This window comes from Cavia porcellus, unplaced genomic scaffold (assembly GCF_034190915.1).
Source record: "Cavia porcellus strain 051 isolate PalLab524CR breed Dunkin Hartley unplaced genomic scaffold, mCavPor4.1 scaffold_5, whole genome shotgun sequence".
NCBI lineage: Eukaryota > Metazoa > Chordata > Mammalia > Rodentia > Caviidae > Cavia > Cavia porcellus.
This window is the reverse complement of record NW_026947488.1, coordinates 48,030,649-48,048,129: the sequence shown is the minus strand read 5'-3', so window position 1 is coordinate 48,048,129 and position 17,481 is coordinate 48,030,649. Positions and strand designations below refer to the sequence as shown.

At 46.5% G+C, this 17,481-nt stretch overlaps 1 protein-coding gene across 5 annotated transcripts in view; it reads right to left on the bottom strand.

The window, feature by feature from the left end:
* The window catches only part of Slc23a2 (solute carrier family 23 member 2), a 108,208-nt gene that overhangs the window by 57,641 nt on the left and 33,086 nt on the right, over positions 1–17,481 (bottom strand). For 3 of the 5 annotated variants that reach the window (XM_063248736.1, XM_063248735.1, XM_003476600.5), the window contains exon 2: positions 1,639–1,902. In XM_063248736.1, coding sequence (XP_063104806.1) covers positions 1,639–1,746 — 108 coding nt within the window. In that variant the 5' untranslated portion in view covers positions 1,747–1,902. Of the gene's footprint in view, positions 1–1,638; positions 1,903–16,361; positions 16,515–17,481 lie in introns of those variants that run through there. The other 2 variants (XM_063248737.1, XM_013159776.3) reach the window with 2 other exon arrangements.

Genomic DNA, 17,481 nt, shown 5'->3' with positions numbered 1-17,481 from the left:
CTCACGTGGACGACTCTCCTTGAATGAGGAGCAATTATCCCCACTTCGCTAAACCTGGCCCTCTCTCCACATACTGATACATACAGAGCTGGCTAGGTTACTTCTTCATTCCAACAAGTGGCTTTAAAGAATGTAAATAGAGCTGGCGGGGAGGCACTGCTGCCTTTCTCGGCCCTTGGGGCAGGATGAAGGGCCACGCCATGCTCCACTTCACTCTGTCAACTGTAATGAGCCATGAGATAAGAGGCTAACACTTCCCAGGGCAGAAAAGTTTCCGAATCTGGACTGAAGCTCCACCCTTAAGACATCAGATGTCACCTCAGCTGTGTTATGCAGATTACTCTTTCTACATACTCTTCTCTGCACATCACAGAGGTGAACTCCAGCCTCTCTTCTAGCTCAGCTCACAGCACTCATGCACTTCTCGCCTTTCTCACAGTCACTCACCCTCAAGTTGCTCCCCTCTTCACAGATTAATAAAATCCAGGCCGGGCCCTGGGGAGAGGCCTTTGTTCCAGTGAACCACCATCTTGGCTGGACTTAGGACTCCTTTGGTTCTCTATAACTATAAATATGTCTTAGTGTCTTGATTCTCATGTGGATTGCACTGGGAATTAACTGATTAGAATGCCAATAACTCTTCCATGGGATTACAAATATAAACTTCCGGACTACAACGAAGACTGGGAGGAGCTCTCTATACACATCAATCCCTACACAGGGAGTTCCTGCTTGCTCTTCAAAGCTGGTCTACTTCACCCTAACAACAACTAATGAATAAACTGCGCTGCTTCTCCCCTAGAAAACATGCGTCAACCTAAGCCATAAACAGGACACAAACTCCAGCTTCAAAGCTTTTGCTTTACAGGCAAAGACAATACTAATGCCAGCTGTAACATCAGAACTCTTCTGTGAGCTAAAGGTAAAAGTCAAAATGTGAATGCAAATCATCAACCAAAGTACTTAAACATGCCACGTGCATGTCTTTTTCACTAAGTTACGTTGTCTTAAAGAGGCAAATTCCAGAAACACAACTCAGGCAGCCCTAGAATGGTATTCTTGCCACTAGTCACATTTCCAATCCTAAGAGAAAAGCACTTTGAAGTATGCTCTCTCTAAAGACTTTTTTTCCCTTTTTAAATCAACACTCCATTGATAATTTGATAGATATAAAGCATAATCCTACATTTGGGGAGAAATACTGGTGCTGAACGTCACGGACGGGTGCAATCAGCCTCCTCGGCTGCCTGAGAAATGCCTGCTCTACCCCATAAGCTACCATCACAACACCAAGCACAGACACAGCACATGCACGTTTGGAACCCGTGTCTGTGCTTGGTGTTGTGATGGTAGCATGAGCAGAAGCTGGAGCAGTTCACTACATAAAGGCATATTTTTGGAGAGAAAATTATAAGCCTTCAGTGTCTTCCAGTGCACAGTGAACACTGGGCTGATTTACCAAGTCACCAGCTATGTGGGCTCCCTTCCCGCAGATAACCCAGTACTCAGGGGAGCTCGGCTCAGAGCTGCAATCTCGGTACCCACCACTGGAAACAAAAGTGTTAGAGCCCATCCCACAACAAGCCCATACAAAAACCCTGAAAGGGACATAAGAATGGCAAAGTGCCATGCTATTACCGGCAGAGTGAAGAAGGCAGGGTGTTTTGCTTCATCTTCGTATTTGCCTTCCGTGGAGCTCCCGGCCTCCATTGACTTAGAAGTGGTGTTCTTGCCAATACCCATCATTAAGAGAAGTCAGGCAGTGTTGTGCTGCTGCTGGCCTGGAGTGGGTGGAGTGAAGGCTTATTCAAGCCAGGAGCACAGGATGAGACCTGGCTTCCGGTGTCTGGAGCACCCAATGCTCAGATGGAGATGAAACCTGTGAGCGCCATCTCTCAGCACCTACAAGAGACAGAAAAGCCAAATGACATCAAAGCACAGCATAGGACCAGGGGGCACTAAGTTCCCTGCACAGAACAAAGCCAGTGTACATTATGCCTAAACACCTACAATTTTCAAGGATCTACCCTTTAAGCCATTGTCCCTGAATGCCATAAAGTGGATTGCCTCAAGTATCACGATAGTAGGGAGAAAGCACTGCACTAGTATGCCTGTGATGTGCAATGTGGCGTACACACCTCACAATCTAACAACTGTCTGCCATGATGGAAATGCTCAGTCCAACAGTCACCCCTGATCACGTGTGGCTACAATGTGCTTGAAACACGGCTGGTGCAAATGAAGAGAGAAATGGAGTGTTGACTTAAAAGAGGCCAAAACATTATCGATTGAATGACAACACAAACTAAAAAGAAATTCGTACCCTTCCCCAAGCCCCTCAAAAGGAAACAAGAAGAGAGCTAGAAGAGGAGTTGGTACCACTAGATCCAAGATAGACCTGACCAACCTAGAAAAATCTCACCAACTCTAACACCATTCAAGAAAGAAATAACCTAACTGTTGTAGTTAGGGCTTACAAGGGAAAAGATTTAATACAGGACACACCATTTATACAATTATTGTATAATATTCATTAAAACAGTCAAATGCAAAAGAGTGTGGAAGATCCGTCCACACAGTGGAGACATGAAGAACCCAGCCGAGGGCCTGGATCCCAAGGTAATGTCCTTCATGAGTCAATCTGAAGACCTAGTGCCCATGACAATGTCCCCCATGGGTCTACCTGGGGAACGTGAGCCCACAGCAACATCTCGTGCAATTCTGTGTCAAGGATCTGCCCCAGGAAGGCCCAGAGATCATGGTGGAAACTGGAAAGTCTGCGCCAGTGGGGGAAAGGATCTGGGCCAGTAAGCTGAGGGCTCTACACTGGAGCTAGGAAGTGACCAGGGTTCCCCGAACAGAACCGCAGCCATCCTCAGTGAGAGTAAGGACCCAAACTTCTCTGATAATGACAACAGCTGAGTTCATGTCAGGAAAACCAGTGCAACAAGCTTCTCCAGGAGAATCAACAGCACATCATCTTTCCTGCCAGTTCTGCTTTTATGCTGTTCCTCAAGTGGGCCCTCCCCACCCAGCACCATGCTGATTGAGTTCAGCTAGGCGTTACAAGATGCTCATTAATTAATCCACCATCCTAACGTTCCAGAACAAGAGAAAAATCTAAGCCTGGCCTGGTACAAGACTATAACTCAATACTCTAGAGGCTGAGGCAGGAGGAGTACAAGTTTAAAGACAGACGGAAACCCTGTCTCAAAAAAAGAAAAAAATCTAAGAGAAAGTCAAAGTCAGGAAGTTTCTGGAACATCTAGGCAGTTCAGATTTTGGTGAAGCTGAACAATAAAAGCACCAAAATAAACAAGCATTTGCTGAATTTGGCTTCAAAGCTGAGGGTGCACGGGATCCCTACAACTACCAGTACACACACACCACACAACATGCCTCAAAATGCCTGGATTTCTAAAAAGAAAGGTGTCCCGCAAGCAGCCAAGGTGGGGAGGGCGCAGCAAGTTTGCTGGCCTGATTCCAGTGACAGCAGATCTTAATCACAAGTTAGTTTCCCACTGAGAGCAAATTACCCAGAGAATTACCTGGAGAATTACCTAGCCCGCTGCCCTGCAGCCAGCTATGGAGAGGGTGGGAATGCTGACAGGAAATACTGATCAAGAACTGCCACAGACTCTGCTCACAAATACTTTGAATGAGCTGGTGAACAGTGAAATGTACACAAATAAGAGAGAGGATTATGCAAAAGTTGATTCCTGTAGTTGAAGGGAGGAAAGGAAATAAATAGCTGCCCAGACATCAAGCTGCATCAGAGAAAGAGAGAGAGCTGGGTGTACCTGGCACACTCTTGAAGCGGCATGCTGGGTTATGTTTCCATCACAGCTGTTTAAACCAGCTGTTCTCAAGCCAGAGGGATCCCTCCAATCTCCAGGGGAGGAATGGCAAGGTCTGGAGGCCTCCCCAGGGCCTCACAGCTGGCGGTGAGCCAGCAGCACAGACGGTGGGGGTGGGGCCACTGCACCTCCCCTTGTGCAGAAGACAGAGGCTCAGGCAAGGACAGCAGGGCAGCAAACAGGGAGAGAAAGAAGAGGACAGCAAATGCTGATACAGAAATATATCCTTGAACTGTTACAGGCTAAGTCCCCAGGACACAGAGCAGGCCACCCCAAGTACCAAGGCTGAGGCAGCGGGCCTCAAGGCCAGGAACCTCGCACAAGCCTGAGATCAGAGGGTTTGTCCACACTGCATGAAGTCAGGGGGGGTAAATGCCAAGGTCCTGAGGCAGAATGCAAAAGATGAAAGGAAGGCAGCCAGGGCAGAGCAGAGTTGAGGGTCTGCATTTGAATTTGTGTTAAAGAAGGAAAATCTCCCAGGGCCTCCAACCAGAGGGACTCCCTCCCTCCTCTGCCCTGCCCTCTTCCTTCTGCCTGCAGAAACAGAAAGCGCTGGAATCCCAGCACTTGGCAAGCTGAGGCCAGCCTGGACTACACAGGGAGACCCTGCCTCAAAAAAACTGTAAAAACAAAAAACACACAGGAAACCACGAGCAAGCCACATAGACCTCCTGAGAAAGAGAAGGGAAGGAGGCAGTAAAGGATGAAAGAGCACAATGATGACAACATCAGTAATAACAGCAGTTTTCTCCTGCCAAGTGTCTGCCTGTGGCAGGAACTCATCATAGAAATCGTAATTATTTCTGGCCAATGACTGAAATACCACTCGATGTGCCATTAACTCTACAAACTGAGCCTCAAAAAAGTATCTCAACAAAAGACACACAGCCATCAGCAGTGAACAGGATTCAAACCCTAATGAGTATTCCTGATCCCCCCTAACTGCTCATGCAGTGAGACATAAAGCTTGGCTTCGGCCACCCACTCTGGCTGGCCCCTGAGCATGGCCACAGCGAGGCTGGAGATGCAAGGCGCAGTGTACACGGCTGAGGGTCTTTTCCAGGGGTGCTGCTCTGTCCCCAGCAGCTGCCTACTGGACATCAGGTGGCTATCCCCTGTCCCCTGCTAGACAGTAGCTGTCATAGTCCTCAGACCCTGTGATGAGCACTGATGGGGCTGTCACAATGGGACAGGTGAGATGAGGGGGTACTGGCCCTCCAGGCACCAAGAACCCCTGGCTGGTGTCTCCCCAGCACAGCCTTTCTGCAGCATGTGCCACCGAGGCACTATTCTGATGGCCACTGAAATTCTTTTGTTTTTAGCAGTGCCAGGGTTTGAACCCAGGGCCTTCACTCTATATCCCAGTTCTTCTTTAATTTTGAGGTTGCTAGGTTGTCCGGACCAGGCTCAAATTCCCAATTCTCCTGTCTCAAGCCTCCCAGACTGCAGGTACTGCCATGGCTTCTTGTTCCACCCTGACAGCACTAAACATTTGTCCAGGCATTCTATGTGCTCCTGGATGGCATCCTAAGCAGCCCAGATCCCATCCCCCCTGGCTGAAGGGCAACCCTGTCACACCCTCCTCAGTCTCCTGCCCTGTCTCACCTGGCCCCTACTAGCTCTGCATCTTGCACATGCTGTCCACCCTGTGCCACCTCACCACATCTACATTTCCTCTGGCCCGATACCTCACCGCGGTATCTGAGCACCGTGAAGATGGCCACAACACAGCAAACCCACCTGTGACCCAGCCAAACAGCTGCAGGGACCAGAGGACCCACCCCAACACCATTTATACAATTTATAGAATGATATATCCCTAATATGGAATATTTTTTTGAGATAGTCCTGCTATGTAGTCCAGGTGGCCTACTTGCAGTGATCCACATGTCTCAGCCTCCTGAGTGCTGAAATTACACACATGTGCTACCACAGCTGTCTTGTAACGATCACTCTTGTTTAATAATTTTATCAAATACCTTTACCTAACCTACCCATGATTGGGCACACAGCAAGATTACCACAGTCACTGGACAATTATGGAAGAAAACAGAAAATTTGAAAAGATCAAATACTAACTGTAAACTGAGCATGGTGGTGCATGTCTGTAATCCCAGCACTGGAGAGGCCGAGGCAGGAAGATCACTGTGAGTTGGAGGCCAGCTTGGGATACAAGGTGAGGTCAAGGCCAACCTGAACTGCATAGTGAAACCTTATCTCAAAATGACAAAATAAATAAATAAATAAATAAATAACGAAAGAAAGAAATCCTAAGTGTATCAAGAGATATGAAAATCCTACAATTAGACACCCGGTTTCAAATGACAAGAGACATTCTCAACATAAGTGGATCAAACAGCGCCCACATTACAAGTTGGCAAATGACAACCCAGCCCCTTTTGAATACAAGGTCTCCTGCTGAAGAGGAGTTTATGGTTCAAGAGTCACTATGGGAGGGATTCTGTTTCATCTCCCCATGGAGAGGCACCCAGCCTTAGCTGAAGCCTTTTGTCTTCTGGAAAGCGCAGAGCTCTGGACTCCGGAGCCTGTCTGTCTTCAGCCCTGGTTCACCCAAAGCCCATGGATTGTGGGCTCCGCAGCCAGAACAGGGAGAGCAGAGCTGTGGGTCTCAGGATCATGCAGGTCCAGTCTCTGTCTTTACAGAGACTGTCTGAGTGTCTTCCCCAGAACCTTGGTTCATGCAGGACACTGATGGGAAGGAAGGACACTGGGGGAGTTTGTGACATTGGAGGATGTGGCTGTACCTTACCCAAGAGTGGGGATGCCTGGACCCTGTGTAGAGGGCCCTCTACAGAGAAGTGATGTCCAAGAATCACGGGAACGTGGTCTCACAGGGCACACTTCTCCTCCCTCCTGCCACCCAGACCCACTGTGTGAACTCCTGCCCCGCGCTGAGTCACACTGCACACACACTTTCTCAAGGGTATCTGCAGTACTTTAGCAGGACTCTCCACGATGGTCCAAGCATCGGCTTCCCTTCACTAGTGCCTGTCCCTGTTCGAAAACTCCTTTCCACAGTTGTAGGGCATTAAACTAGGTTGATGGAATAGATGCTCCCTGGGATAGCACCACTGTGTAAAAAAACTGCAGCTTCTCAATGATCTTTGTGAAACTTCCAATAGGAGGGATTTAGGAGTCTTGCCTGGCACCCAGCTGCATTTTGAACCCAGCTCATTCAGAAACCACGCCTAACAGTCAGATGCTTATGTTCTGAGAAACCTGAATTCAAAAGTTCAACTCCATCTCTTTACATGCGGTCTCATATTAGAATGCAGCCCACTGCTGCATGCCCTCTTCTGCAGTGAGTGGGACCTGTCTGGGTGTGGCCTGGCTCTCCTGAGACCTTTGGGCTTTCCTGAGGTTTTACAAGGCTTTTCTTTCTTTTCCGCACTAGAGATTGAACTCATGACCTTATGCTTGCCAGGCAGATGCTTGTGCCACTGAGCGAAATTCCTGGTGCCACAACGGGCTTTTCTCCTTCCTTCAAAGAGGCCTGCCTCGCTCCCCTCGACCCTGCGGTCCTGTACAGGTCTATGCACTTACAGTACCTCTCCTGGTTAGGTGTTCCTGAGCACTGTGTGACAGAGGAGAGATGGAAGGGCAAAAAAAGTGAAGTCTGTTTTTTTCCAGGGCATCAACGTAAATGTATATTTAATGGCTTTGGAAAATATAAAATGATATATATATAATTGTAAACTATTACCAATTGTATTTAATAATTATAGAATTTTCAACAATTAAAAAAAGTTTACATTTTTAAAGGATGGTGAATGACAAAAAGAATCTGTGACGGGGAGAAACATGATAGGGACCGCTGGGCCCACAGAAAGGCTCTAAGGAGTTTACAGAGAAGTCCACCAACTCAGGTGACAATGGGGGGAAGAAATTCTGTTCAAAGTGGCAATAATGCTAAATGCTTACAAATAAAATTTCAAAAATGTGTCTGTGGCCTTCAGGAAGAAAACTATTAAACACTACTGGGAGTCATAAAAGAGATTTGAGTAACCAGAGAAATCATCAATACTCCTGCATAGGAAAATAACTGCCAGGGCATTCATTCCAATAACTGTAACCTGTAAAGATTTAATAAATATCAAGTACCCCAAAAGTGGACAGGAAAGGCTGCTAAAAATGCCTCTATGAATAGCCAGACATGATGGCTCTGACCTGTAATCCTAGAGCCTGAGGCAGGAGGATTGTTGCAAGTTTGAGACCAGCCTGGACTACCAAGTGAACTCAAGGCCAGCCTGAACCACATAGTGAGACCCTGTCTCAAGAAGACCAAAAAAGTCTCCGAGAGTTGAAGTTATAAAGTCACAAGTATTTGAAAAAAAATAAGAGAAAGGATCAGATCTCTCAGCTAGAAACTCAAATACCAGGCTACAATAAGCAGAAAGAGTTTAACAGAGGCATAAAAACAGACAAAAATTAAAAAGGCCAACAAATCCACAAAGTGGCTGGGTGAAGCAGTGCACACCAATGATCTCCGTACTGAGGGAGGCTTAGGAGCCTAAGGAGGGTGGTGCTGCCAGAGGCTGGGGATCAGGAAATTCAGGGCCACTATTTCACAGATATTTCAGAGATCTGCTGTAAAACACTGCACATGGTGAGCAATACTACACTATGCATTTAGAAATCTGTTTCAAAGTTGTATCTCGTGTTGACTTTTCTCACCCCATAAAAAGAAAAGTACAGGGCTGGGGATTTAGCTCGGCACAAGTGCCTGCCTGGCAAGCCTGAGGTCATGAGTTCAATGCCCAGTACCAAAAAACAGAAAGGGAAAAAGAAAAAAGAAGAGTAGAAAGTACTGATTTTTTTTTAATAGGCCATGACTAACTGGATTTAAAGATAACATTACAGCTGGGTGTGATGGTTATGCCTGCAATTCCAAAATCTGGGAGACCAAGGCAGGTCACAAGGTAGAGCCTAGCCTGAGCAACTTAGTAAGATCCTGTCTCAAAGAGGAAAAAAAGAAAAAGAATGTATTTAAAAGGGGTGGGAATGTGGCCCAGTGTGAAGGCCCTGCATTCAATCACCAGTTCTGGGGAAGGGGAGGGCTCTCCAATGTGAATTTAAGAACAGTATGTATTACACCAACTGGCTGTGTCTGTGTAAAGTGTACAGATGTGTACATGGCAAAAAGTGACACAAGCTGCTGAACAACAGGAACACAAATGCAAGTCACCCCCTCCATGAAGGGCCAGCCAGTGTTCGTCCCATCGCTCTCAACATCCTCTCCCCAGTGCCACAGACTAGCCAGAGCCTTGTATCCAGAGCTCAGGGAACATCAGTACAAAGCAGCAACAGCTCCTCCACAGACTGCTAACATCCTGACAGCCAGGGTTAAAAACCACTATCATTCAGCAACCAGGAAATCAGTCTCAAAGTAAAAGTCATCCCAAAAGAAACAGAAATGAGACTGACCAACTAGAATAGAAGCAGGGGAAACTCAGTTATGAGGAAGAAAAATGAAATATTTGTATCTTTACCATATCTTTCAGTTCCTTAAGGACCAAGTCATTCACTCTCCAGCAACCTGTATTATGCACAAATGCAGAAGAGCAAGAACTTTTTAATGTGTGCTTAGTTTATCAGCTAAGCCAGGCAATGGTTTCTTTGGAGCGCCATGTCTGTCACCTGGTCACTTCTCACCCACCCAAGAATCAACGTTGACCCCTTCACTGAGGCTCAGCAGGGTTAGGGTTAGGGTTAGGGTTAGAGGTCTGACAGGATCATCCAAAGAGAGACCTGGAGCCACTCCCAACACCAAAGCCTGGTGCTTCTTGGAAGAAGAATGTTTCCTCTATGGTCAGCACCTACCAGAATCCATGCCTTGGTTAGTTTTCTCTCATTGCTGGGACAAAACACCTCACACCCAAAATAAAGGAAGAAAAGGTTTATTTCAACAGTTTATGGAAGTTTTAGTTGTGATCAGCTGGCTCCAAGGCAGGATGGCATGGCACTGGGGCAACACTTCAAGGCAGCAGCCAGCAACAGCAGCCAGAGGCAAAGGGAAAGAATGAACTTTTTCTCCTGGCTAATATTGTACAGGAGCCACCCACCCCTTCCACAGTGATGTAGCACTCACAAAATCTCCTTGCCCTCCTTTGCACAGGACTAGGATGTTTACGAAGTAAGAACCCTGGCTCCTTCCTGAGTCTCTCCCTTAAACTTCTAAACTTAAGTTGACACAATGTACCAACCTTAACAGTCCATAACATACAAAGCCCCTAATGGCTGAATCTGTCACTGAGGGTTGTGCCCAAGGGCAGAACCCTATGTGCAGTTCTGATTTACATTCCCACCTCTCAGCACACAAAACGTGCCCAACGAATGCCAACAAAATATACATTTACCCCTAGATTAAGGGTGCTGACTGAATACTGCTTCATAAATATACTGCAAATCCACCATGTGACCTAGACACACAAACCTACAGCTCCCTCAAATACAAGAAAAATTAAGAGAAAGATTGCCTGAGGGTGGTGGTGTATGCATGCAATACCAGCTACTCAGGAGGCTGAAGCAGGAAAACAAAGCCAACCTGGGCAACTTAGCAAGAGCTGTCTCAAAAAAATTAAAAGGGTAGAAGACGTCACTCAGTGGTAAAGTGCTTGCCTAGGATGTATGAGGCCCTAGGTTCAATCCCTAGCACTGCAAAACATGCAGAGGGAAGGAAGGCGAAAGAGAGGAAGACTGGGAGAACAGGGGGACTGGAGGGAAGAAGAATCAGTGCTTAAGACCTCCTGGGAGGCGTATTTAAAATGCAAAGGTCTTCTGTGAATGTAAGCAAAAGTGCAAACCTGTTCTAGTCCCAAATTCCAAATACTCAAAGATCCAGACAGGTGAATAAACAAACAAACCAAAGGAATACTTCTCAGCAGTGGAAAGGAGCCAAGCACTCCCCGGAGATGCATTTTGAGAGAAAGAAGCCAGACACAGACAGTGCAGTAAAAACATAAAGTGATGCACAGGACCAGGAACCCAAGGCTGCTGCGTCGAGGGAGCCCAAAAGGGGGAGTCTCAGAAGTGAGAGGAACACTATATTGTGATGGTGATTCTAGGGGCTCTCTTTGCTGAGGATAGAACTTACCAGAGGCCAATAAAGTTGATTTTAGAAGAAAAACTACTGTCATTTGAAAACTCTTATAATCTCAATTCTGACTCCATTGAGTGCTGCCCTGGGTCCTGGGCAATCCTCAGATCACCACCCCCACCCCCCCAGGCTCGGGCAAGGTATGTTCTGCACCTGGACAAACTTAGGCAGACAAGGAAGAGGAGCATGGCTAAGAAGGGCAACTTTGGGGGTGAGGACATCAAATCTCAACCTGCCAGCTGGACCTTTTGTCCTTACCAAGCCAGAAATTAAGTGTTTTGGAGCTGCCAACTTTAATGATGATGCATGTTTAAAGCCGACCTGTGGTTCTCTGCTTAAATCCCATCATTAAGGGATTATAGCTGAACTGTGCCTTCTCCACTAAATTCTGTAGATGCTAAACATTTGACCTAAACACTCTTAATCCAAGTTTTTAAAAAAGGATTATTAAAACAAATATTCTCAACTTATGTAAGATCTACTGCCTTTAAATATTACCTAATACAGAGTCCTGCTTTAGGACTTCTCTGGTGCTAATCCTAGCTATAATTACCTAGTTCCTTATAAAGCTCTGAGCAGCTACAAATGAACCTGCAAGTAATGGTTGTTATTAGGTCCTGTGATGACAGCTATGCTCACAGGGTGTGACTAAAAATCTGTCTACCACCGCCTCCTCCAAAGCACTGCAAGAAGAGCCCAGGATTTAGCTCAGTGGTGCAAGCGCCTGCCTGGCAAGCACATGGTCATGAGTTCCATCCCGGATACAAAAAAAAAAAAAAAATCTCAAAGCACTGCCAGAACTTTTGTTCTTATTTTTCATGCTGCAGGTCAGAACCCCACTGGTGAATCTTGAAGAGAATTTTTTAAAACAGTGAAATTCAGAGCTGGGAATGTAGTTCACTACTAAAAAAACGTTTTTAAAAGGAAAAGAAAACAATGAAATTGAGCAGAACAAAGAGAGCTTTGTTTCACAGATAAGGGTGACCCAGGGCTTCAATTTGGATATGGTTAGACCGGGTTCCTTGGGGGTTCTGGCACTGGAAGCTTGGTCCTTCAGTGTGGGGAAGAGGTGAAGCCTACTGGAAAAGCCCTTAGGGTGACTTTGGAAAGGATTAAGTAGCTCTCACAGGACCCTAGTTAGTTACCTAAATGGGGGCTGTATAGAGGAGTGAGCTGAACCGTGAGCCCTACCCTCACTTTCTGTCTCTTGTTGACTGAGATCTCTTCCTCTTGTTCATAATGTGTGGTGATGCAGTCAGCCGAGCCCTTGCCAGAGTTCTGGGCAGAGCCGGCACCATACTGTCTAGACTTTCAGACCCCAAAACTGTAAGACAAATAGAACTCTTTTCTTTATAAACTACCCTGCCTCAGGCATCTCATTATAGCAAAGGCAAACTGACCAAAATATCCAGTTACCAGATAGAAACCTGTGCTGTGGGTTAGTTAAAATGAGTCTAAAAATCATTGAAGTGACTGAACTTCTGCATGGTGGCACAGGCATGATCCACATCCATAGTTCAAACAGGGTCCTAAGCTGTGCTTACACCAATATTCTGGTAGGAATAACGTGCATGATAGGTCCAAGTGACAACACTGATAACAAAATACTACCTCCCTCTACCCAGATGGACGGACCTGTGATCACAGCATCAGGGTGGCTTCCTTTCCACAATTAAGGACAATAATCTATGAAGTTTATGGGAAACACCCCATGGCTGCAAATAGAAGATCTCCTTTGTGCCCCAAGTGCCTCAGCCTTTGTCACTGTCTTGGTTTGTGGACTTATTCTTGGGGGTGGCAGGGGTAATTTCAAAACCCAGGGACAGGACACAACCTGGACCTGTGAAAGGGAACCCAGGTTCCATTTCAGAACCCCGGTTCCACCTGCAAAGAGCCCCTTTCTCAGTAGGGCTCACTGGGGAACCCCTTGAGATACAGTTGTGGGTCCTTAGCAGTGAGCCAGACAAGACACTGCTAACATGGGGATGCTCCTGGAGCATCCAAGGGTGCGGGAGGTGGAGAGACCATTCATTTACAGCACGTAACCCAAAGTGGGCAACTGGCTTAGGAAACAAGAAAACAGGTGCTGCCTCCAGGAAACCCCTCCATCTGTCTCAGAGACTCTGCCTGCGGAAAGAGAACAAACTCCAGTCCCAAACCGAAGTCTTAAATTTAAGTTCCAGTCTAGCCTGAGGTGTGTGGTTTTGCTGACATCCGTTTACATGCACACCTGAGCTATGACAAGTGATGGCCATGCTGATCATCGGTGAGGGGAAAGGTGGAATCTATGTACAGTAAAATATCTAAGCAGGCATGTTTTGCTCACTGGGAGCTTTAACCTAAAAGTTAAGCAGCAGCCTCCATTTTCCTGACCATTAAGAATGAGACACTGGCCTTGCCTGGGACAGACCTACAGCAATGCCTTCCCCAGGTGCTACTTAAACAAAACTGTAGCAAGACCATGTTGAGCCTCACAGTCCTGATCACTCCTCCCCAGGCCCAGATGCCCGCCGTGCTGCCCACACTCATCTTGCATCTCTAGTCTGGGCTCATAAGGTCTCCTCTTCCAAAAAGCATCAGCTGTCTCTCTTCACATAGGGCTGCTGGCACAGTTTCTATATCAGGCAGAGGTAGGTACAGGGGCAGAGACAGTGTCTTGTATGTAAAAGGCACTCACACCCTTGAGGAAAACATAGGCATTTTTCCACGTCCTGTTGATCATACATCCAGAGAGATACTCTAGACTCATTCAGGGAAATCTTCCGGCTGGAGCACTAAATGGGAGAGGGAGAGCTAAGGTAGCAAAAGAAGTGGCCTTCAGGGCAGGTTAAAATGTAAATACAGAGCCAAGCACCATGGTATGTATCTGTAATGCCAGCCGTTAGAAGGCTGAGGCAGAGGGATTGCCACAAACTTGAGGAGACCCTAAGTTAGAGAATTCAAGGCCAGCCTGGGGTACAGTGAGATTCTGCCCCCCAAAAACAAGCAAACAAAATATAAATGTATGGGACACAGCTCAGTGGTAGTGAAGTTGGCTAGCATGTATACTTAGGCCAGTGACAGTGAACCTAAGAGACTGAATGCCCAAACTACAACCCAAAGCCCAGTTATTTATCACAAAAGTGCTAACATGGCAATGAAACCTGAATACCGAGCTTTTACTAGAAAAAAATGACTCTCATTATCATCTTTTGTCTTAAAAGGAAACCATATGCATCCTGCAGATTTACCACCACTCCCTAGGCTCAATCCTAGCACCAGAAGTAATAATTATACATACATATTTCATATATTTATATGAACATAGATACATGAAAACTGAATTAAGATGGATTTTACTGCATGCATTTCTATTGTATGATTTAACATATCAGTGTCATACAAATGGGCTTTTTTAAAATTAAACACTATTTAGCATGTATTCATAGGACTAGAAATGCAGTTGAGTGGTAGAGTACTTGCCTGGCATATGCAAGGCCCTAGATTTTATATCCAACATCCAAAAAGTTACATAAATAAATAAAATTTAGTAATAACCAGTCATCATGCGAGCCACTAGAAAACTAATTCTAGCTGAAACTAACAAGGTAAAAACAAGTTCATAATAGACTATCAAGGTTATTCCAGTCACATGCACATCTCTCCTTCACTGCTTCTTTTGACCCAGGGACAAACATCATTTTGCTCTTAACTCTTAACAAAAACTCTGGGAGTTCTGGGGAATTGCTATGCCCACTCACAGCTGAGCAAATGAGGCACAGGAGTTCACCCTTGGATAGAAGCTGGAGGTGAAAGTGGCTGCAGACAATTGTGACAAGGACTGAGAGATTACATCTGAAGGTCATTTTGGAAGAAGCCAAGGACAACCCAGTTACCAAAAAGCTTCTCTTCCACCTCTCCTAACACCCTCTGTCACCCCACCACCCGCCTCCCTTGAAGAGGGCCTTGGAAGACACGGTACCTGCAAGGAGCTCACTCAGCCCTGCTGCAGGGACCTGGGCTCTTGGCCCTTCCTCCCTTTCCAGTACTGCCAAGGACTGATACCCCTCCTGAAGAGGAGGCCAGGGGCAGGGTAACCAGGTCACCTCCAGCTGCTGCTGCCCTACTGGAAGAAGATACAAGTGCTGGAGAAACGTTTCAATAAACCATCCACTCTCTGCCTCAAGCTCAATGTACTAGTTAATAACCAGCTCACCGCTCGTGCTCTCTCCCCCCTCCCCCCACTATTCCACTTGGGAACATCTTTGCCCTTTCCTTGTACTTCAGGTGCCAAAGCCAACTCTCCCTCCCACACCTGCAAAGAAGCCTAGCTCCACCTTCCCCTGGTTCCTAATTATCCATTATATCCACTCAGTTTTGCTTGGCTTTGTTCTACTTCTCTTTGCACGTCTTACAAAACCCTTTTTCTGCCCACCACTCTAAAGCCCTTTGGCGCCAGCAGTTACTCCTCCTCCCTGCAGTCAGACCAACTCTCCAAAGATAAGGAACAGAGCACCCACTCACAGGCAGTCTGGCGCTGAGCAGTCCCCCCAGCCTGTACTGTAACAAGGACCTGGGCAGGGTCACTGTAATTATCCCCAGGCTCAAGCTAAGTACACAGAGATCGAAGGGAATGGTTTTCCGGGAGCCTCCAAACATTCCGCATCTGTATCACTCATTTTCTTTTTATGAAAGTGAGTGTGTTTTGTTCCTGCAAAGAAATCCATAAAAAGCATGTATACTAACTACTGTACAGAGATAGCAATCATTTATAATTGTACCCCACCATGCACTGCTTTTCTCTTCTATATCAACCTAACATTCTTATCATCCCAAAAACCTTAAATGCATTAAAGATATGTACTCAGCTTTATATGAGACCCCAGCTTTCCATTAAGTTTATCTCAGCTGTTTTCATTTTTTGCTGTGTACTTCTGAAATTCTACATAAAAGGAAACACAGAAAAACAGAACAGAGAGCAGTAGCAGTCCCAAGACTGGACCTAAGAAAATGAAAACAAATAAGCATTTGAAAATCATGCAATCTGACATTTTTGTTGTTCCAGGTAAGGATTTTATTGTTACTCTTTCTCACATGTTTAATGAAGGGCACTACCTTGTAAGAGCTGCATAAATGTTAGCATTGAGTTATTAATATTTAGCACCTGACAGCTCTAAGAAGGTCTTTCGATTTTCTACTAATCCAGCTGGGCAAACTTGACTCAGATTCTTCTCCCCCAGACACGCAAGGCAGAAACAGACACACATATCAGAAAATCAGATGAGGTCACAGATACGAACACACATGGACACAGAGGCAGGCAGACAGACGCACAGACCCGAGTCTATTGCAGCAACCTCAGCACTCATCTCCCAAAGCAGGGCTTCTGCACTAAGAAGCAGCCTTACCTTTGCAGTTACAAAGGTGTCCTTCACCAGTGCCTCCCCACCCTGTCTAGCAACACTCTGACTGTCCAGTTGCTCAGCAGGAGAGGCCCTCAGGTGCTGAGGCAATTCCGGCTTTTATAACCCATATGGGCTGGCCAAAATTGTATAACGGCACCACCTCATCAGAAATGCTATTCATATTTCACAACAGCCACCGCCTGGTTACAAATGGTTACTGCAAGCCTCTATCTATTTCGGTCTCCACACCAGCCAGTAGCAGGTTTCTGCACGGCAGTCTGCAGTCTATTGTACAAGCCCAGGAGCTGGGAATTACACGTCTCAAAACCCACACAAAGAAGGGAAACTCAAAGCCATCTTTCCAGCCCTGTGGTTTCAGATGAACAAGTCCACCCACGCAGCTGTCAGCTCAATGGAAAAAAAGATTAATTTACTCCTTGGTAATTTTTTATTTCCCCAATCAAGAGTCGAGTGACAATTGTTTTCAAAGCTCAGAGTTTCAGAGATCTCAGAGTAGGAGCTTCTCATTAAAGATAGACAAAGCCAACAAGTAACGAAGCCCAGATACACCTGGTATCTGCCATGCAGGTTCCCAGCCAGATGGTCCCTCTGAACAGAGAAAGACTCTCAAAGTCACTAAGAAGGCCATGCTGCACTGACATCAGTAACAGAGCGAGCCTGTCCCTGTACATGGAGGTCCTTCTGAGTCCTGGCACCAAGCCACAGCCTGCCAGGAGCCTGGGCAAAGGACACCCTGTACCCCCACCTCACCTGTACCCCTGTACTCTTGTACAGGATTCTGCCTTGGATTCCCAGTCCAGACAGGGACCACGAGGTTCTGCACATCCTAGGAGATGGGGCCCCTGGGATAAAGCTGAAGAGAATCTAGGGCAGCTGCAGGTGTGGTTCCTTCATGGCAGCCTTGGGAACACGGGAGAAGATGGCTCTGACTGGAGAAGCTGTCAGAGACACTGGAGAGCTGGGAGCCCCACACTCTGGGAGACCCACCACAAGTGCCCAAAGGTTCCCAGCGACCACCCAACCCTAGATCAGCACCCCTAGGGAGCTGGGGGCTGCATTCAAGGTGCTCCATGAAGACCCTGACCTTGGGGACATACTACAG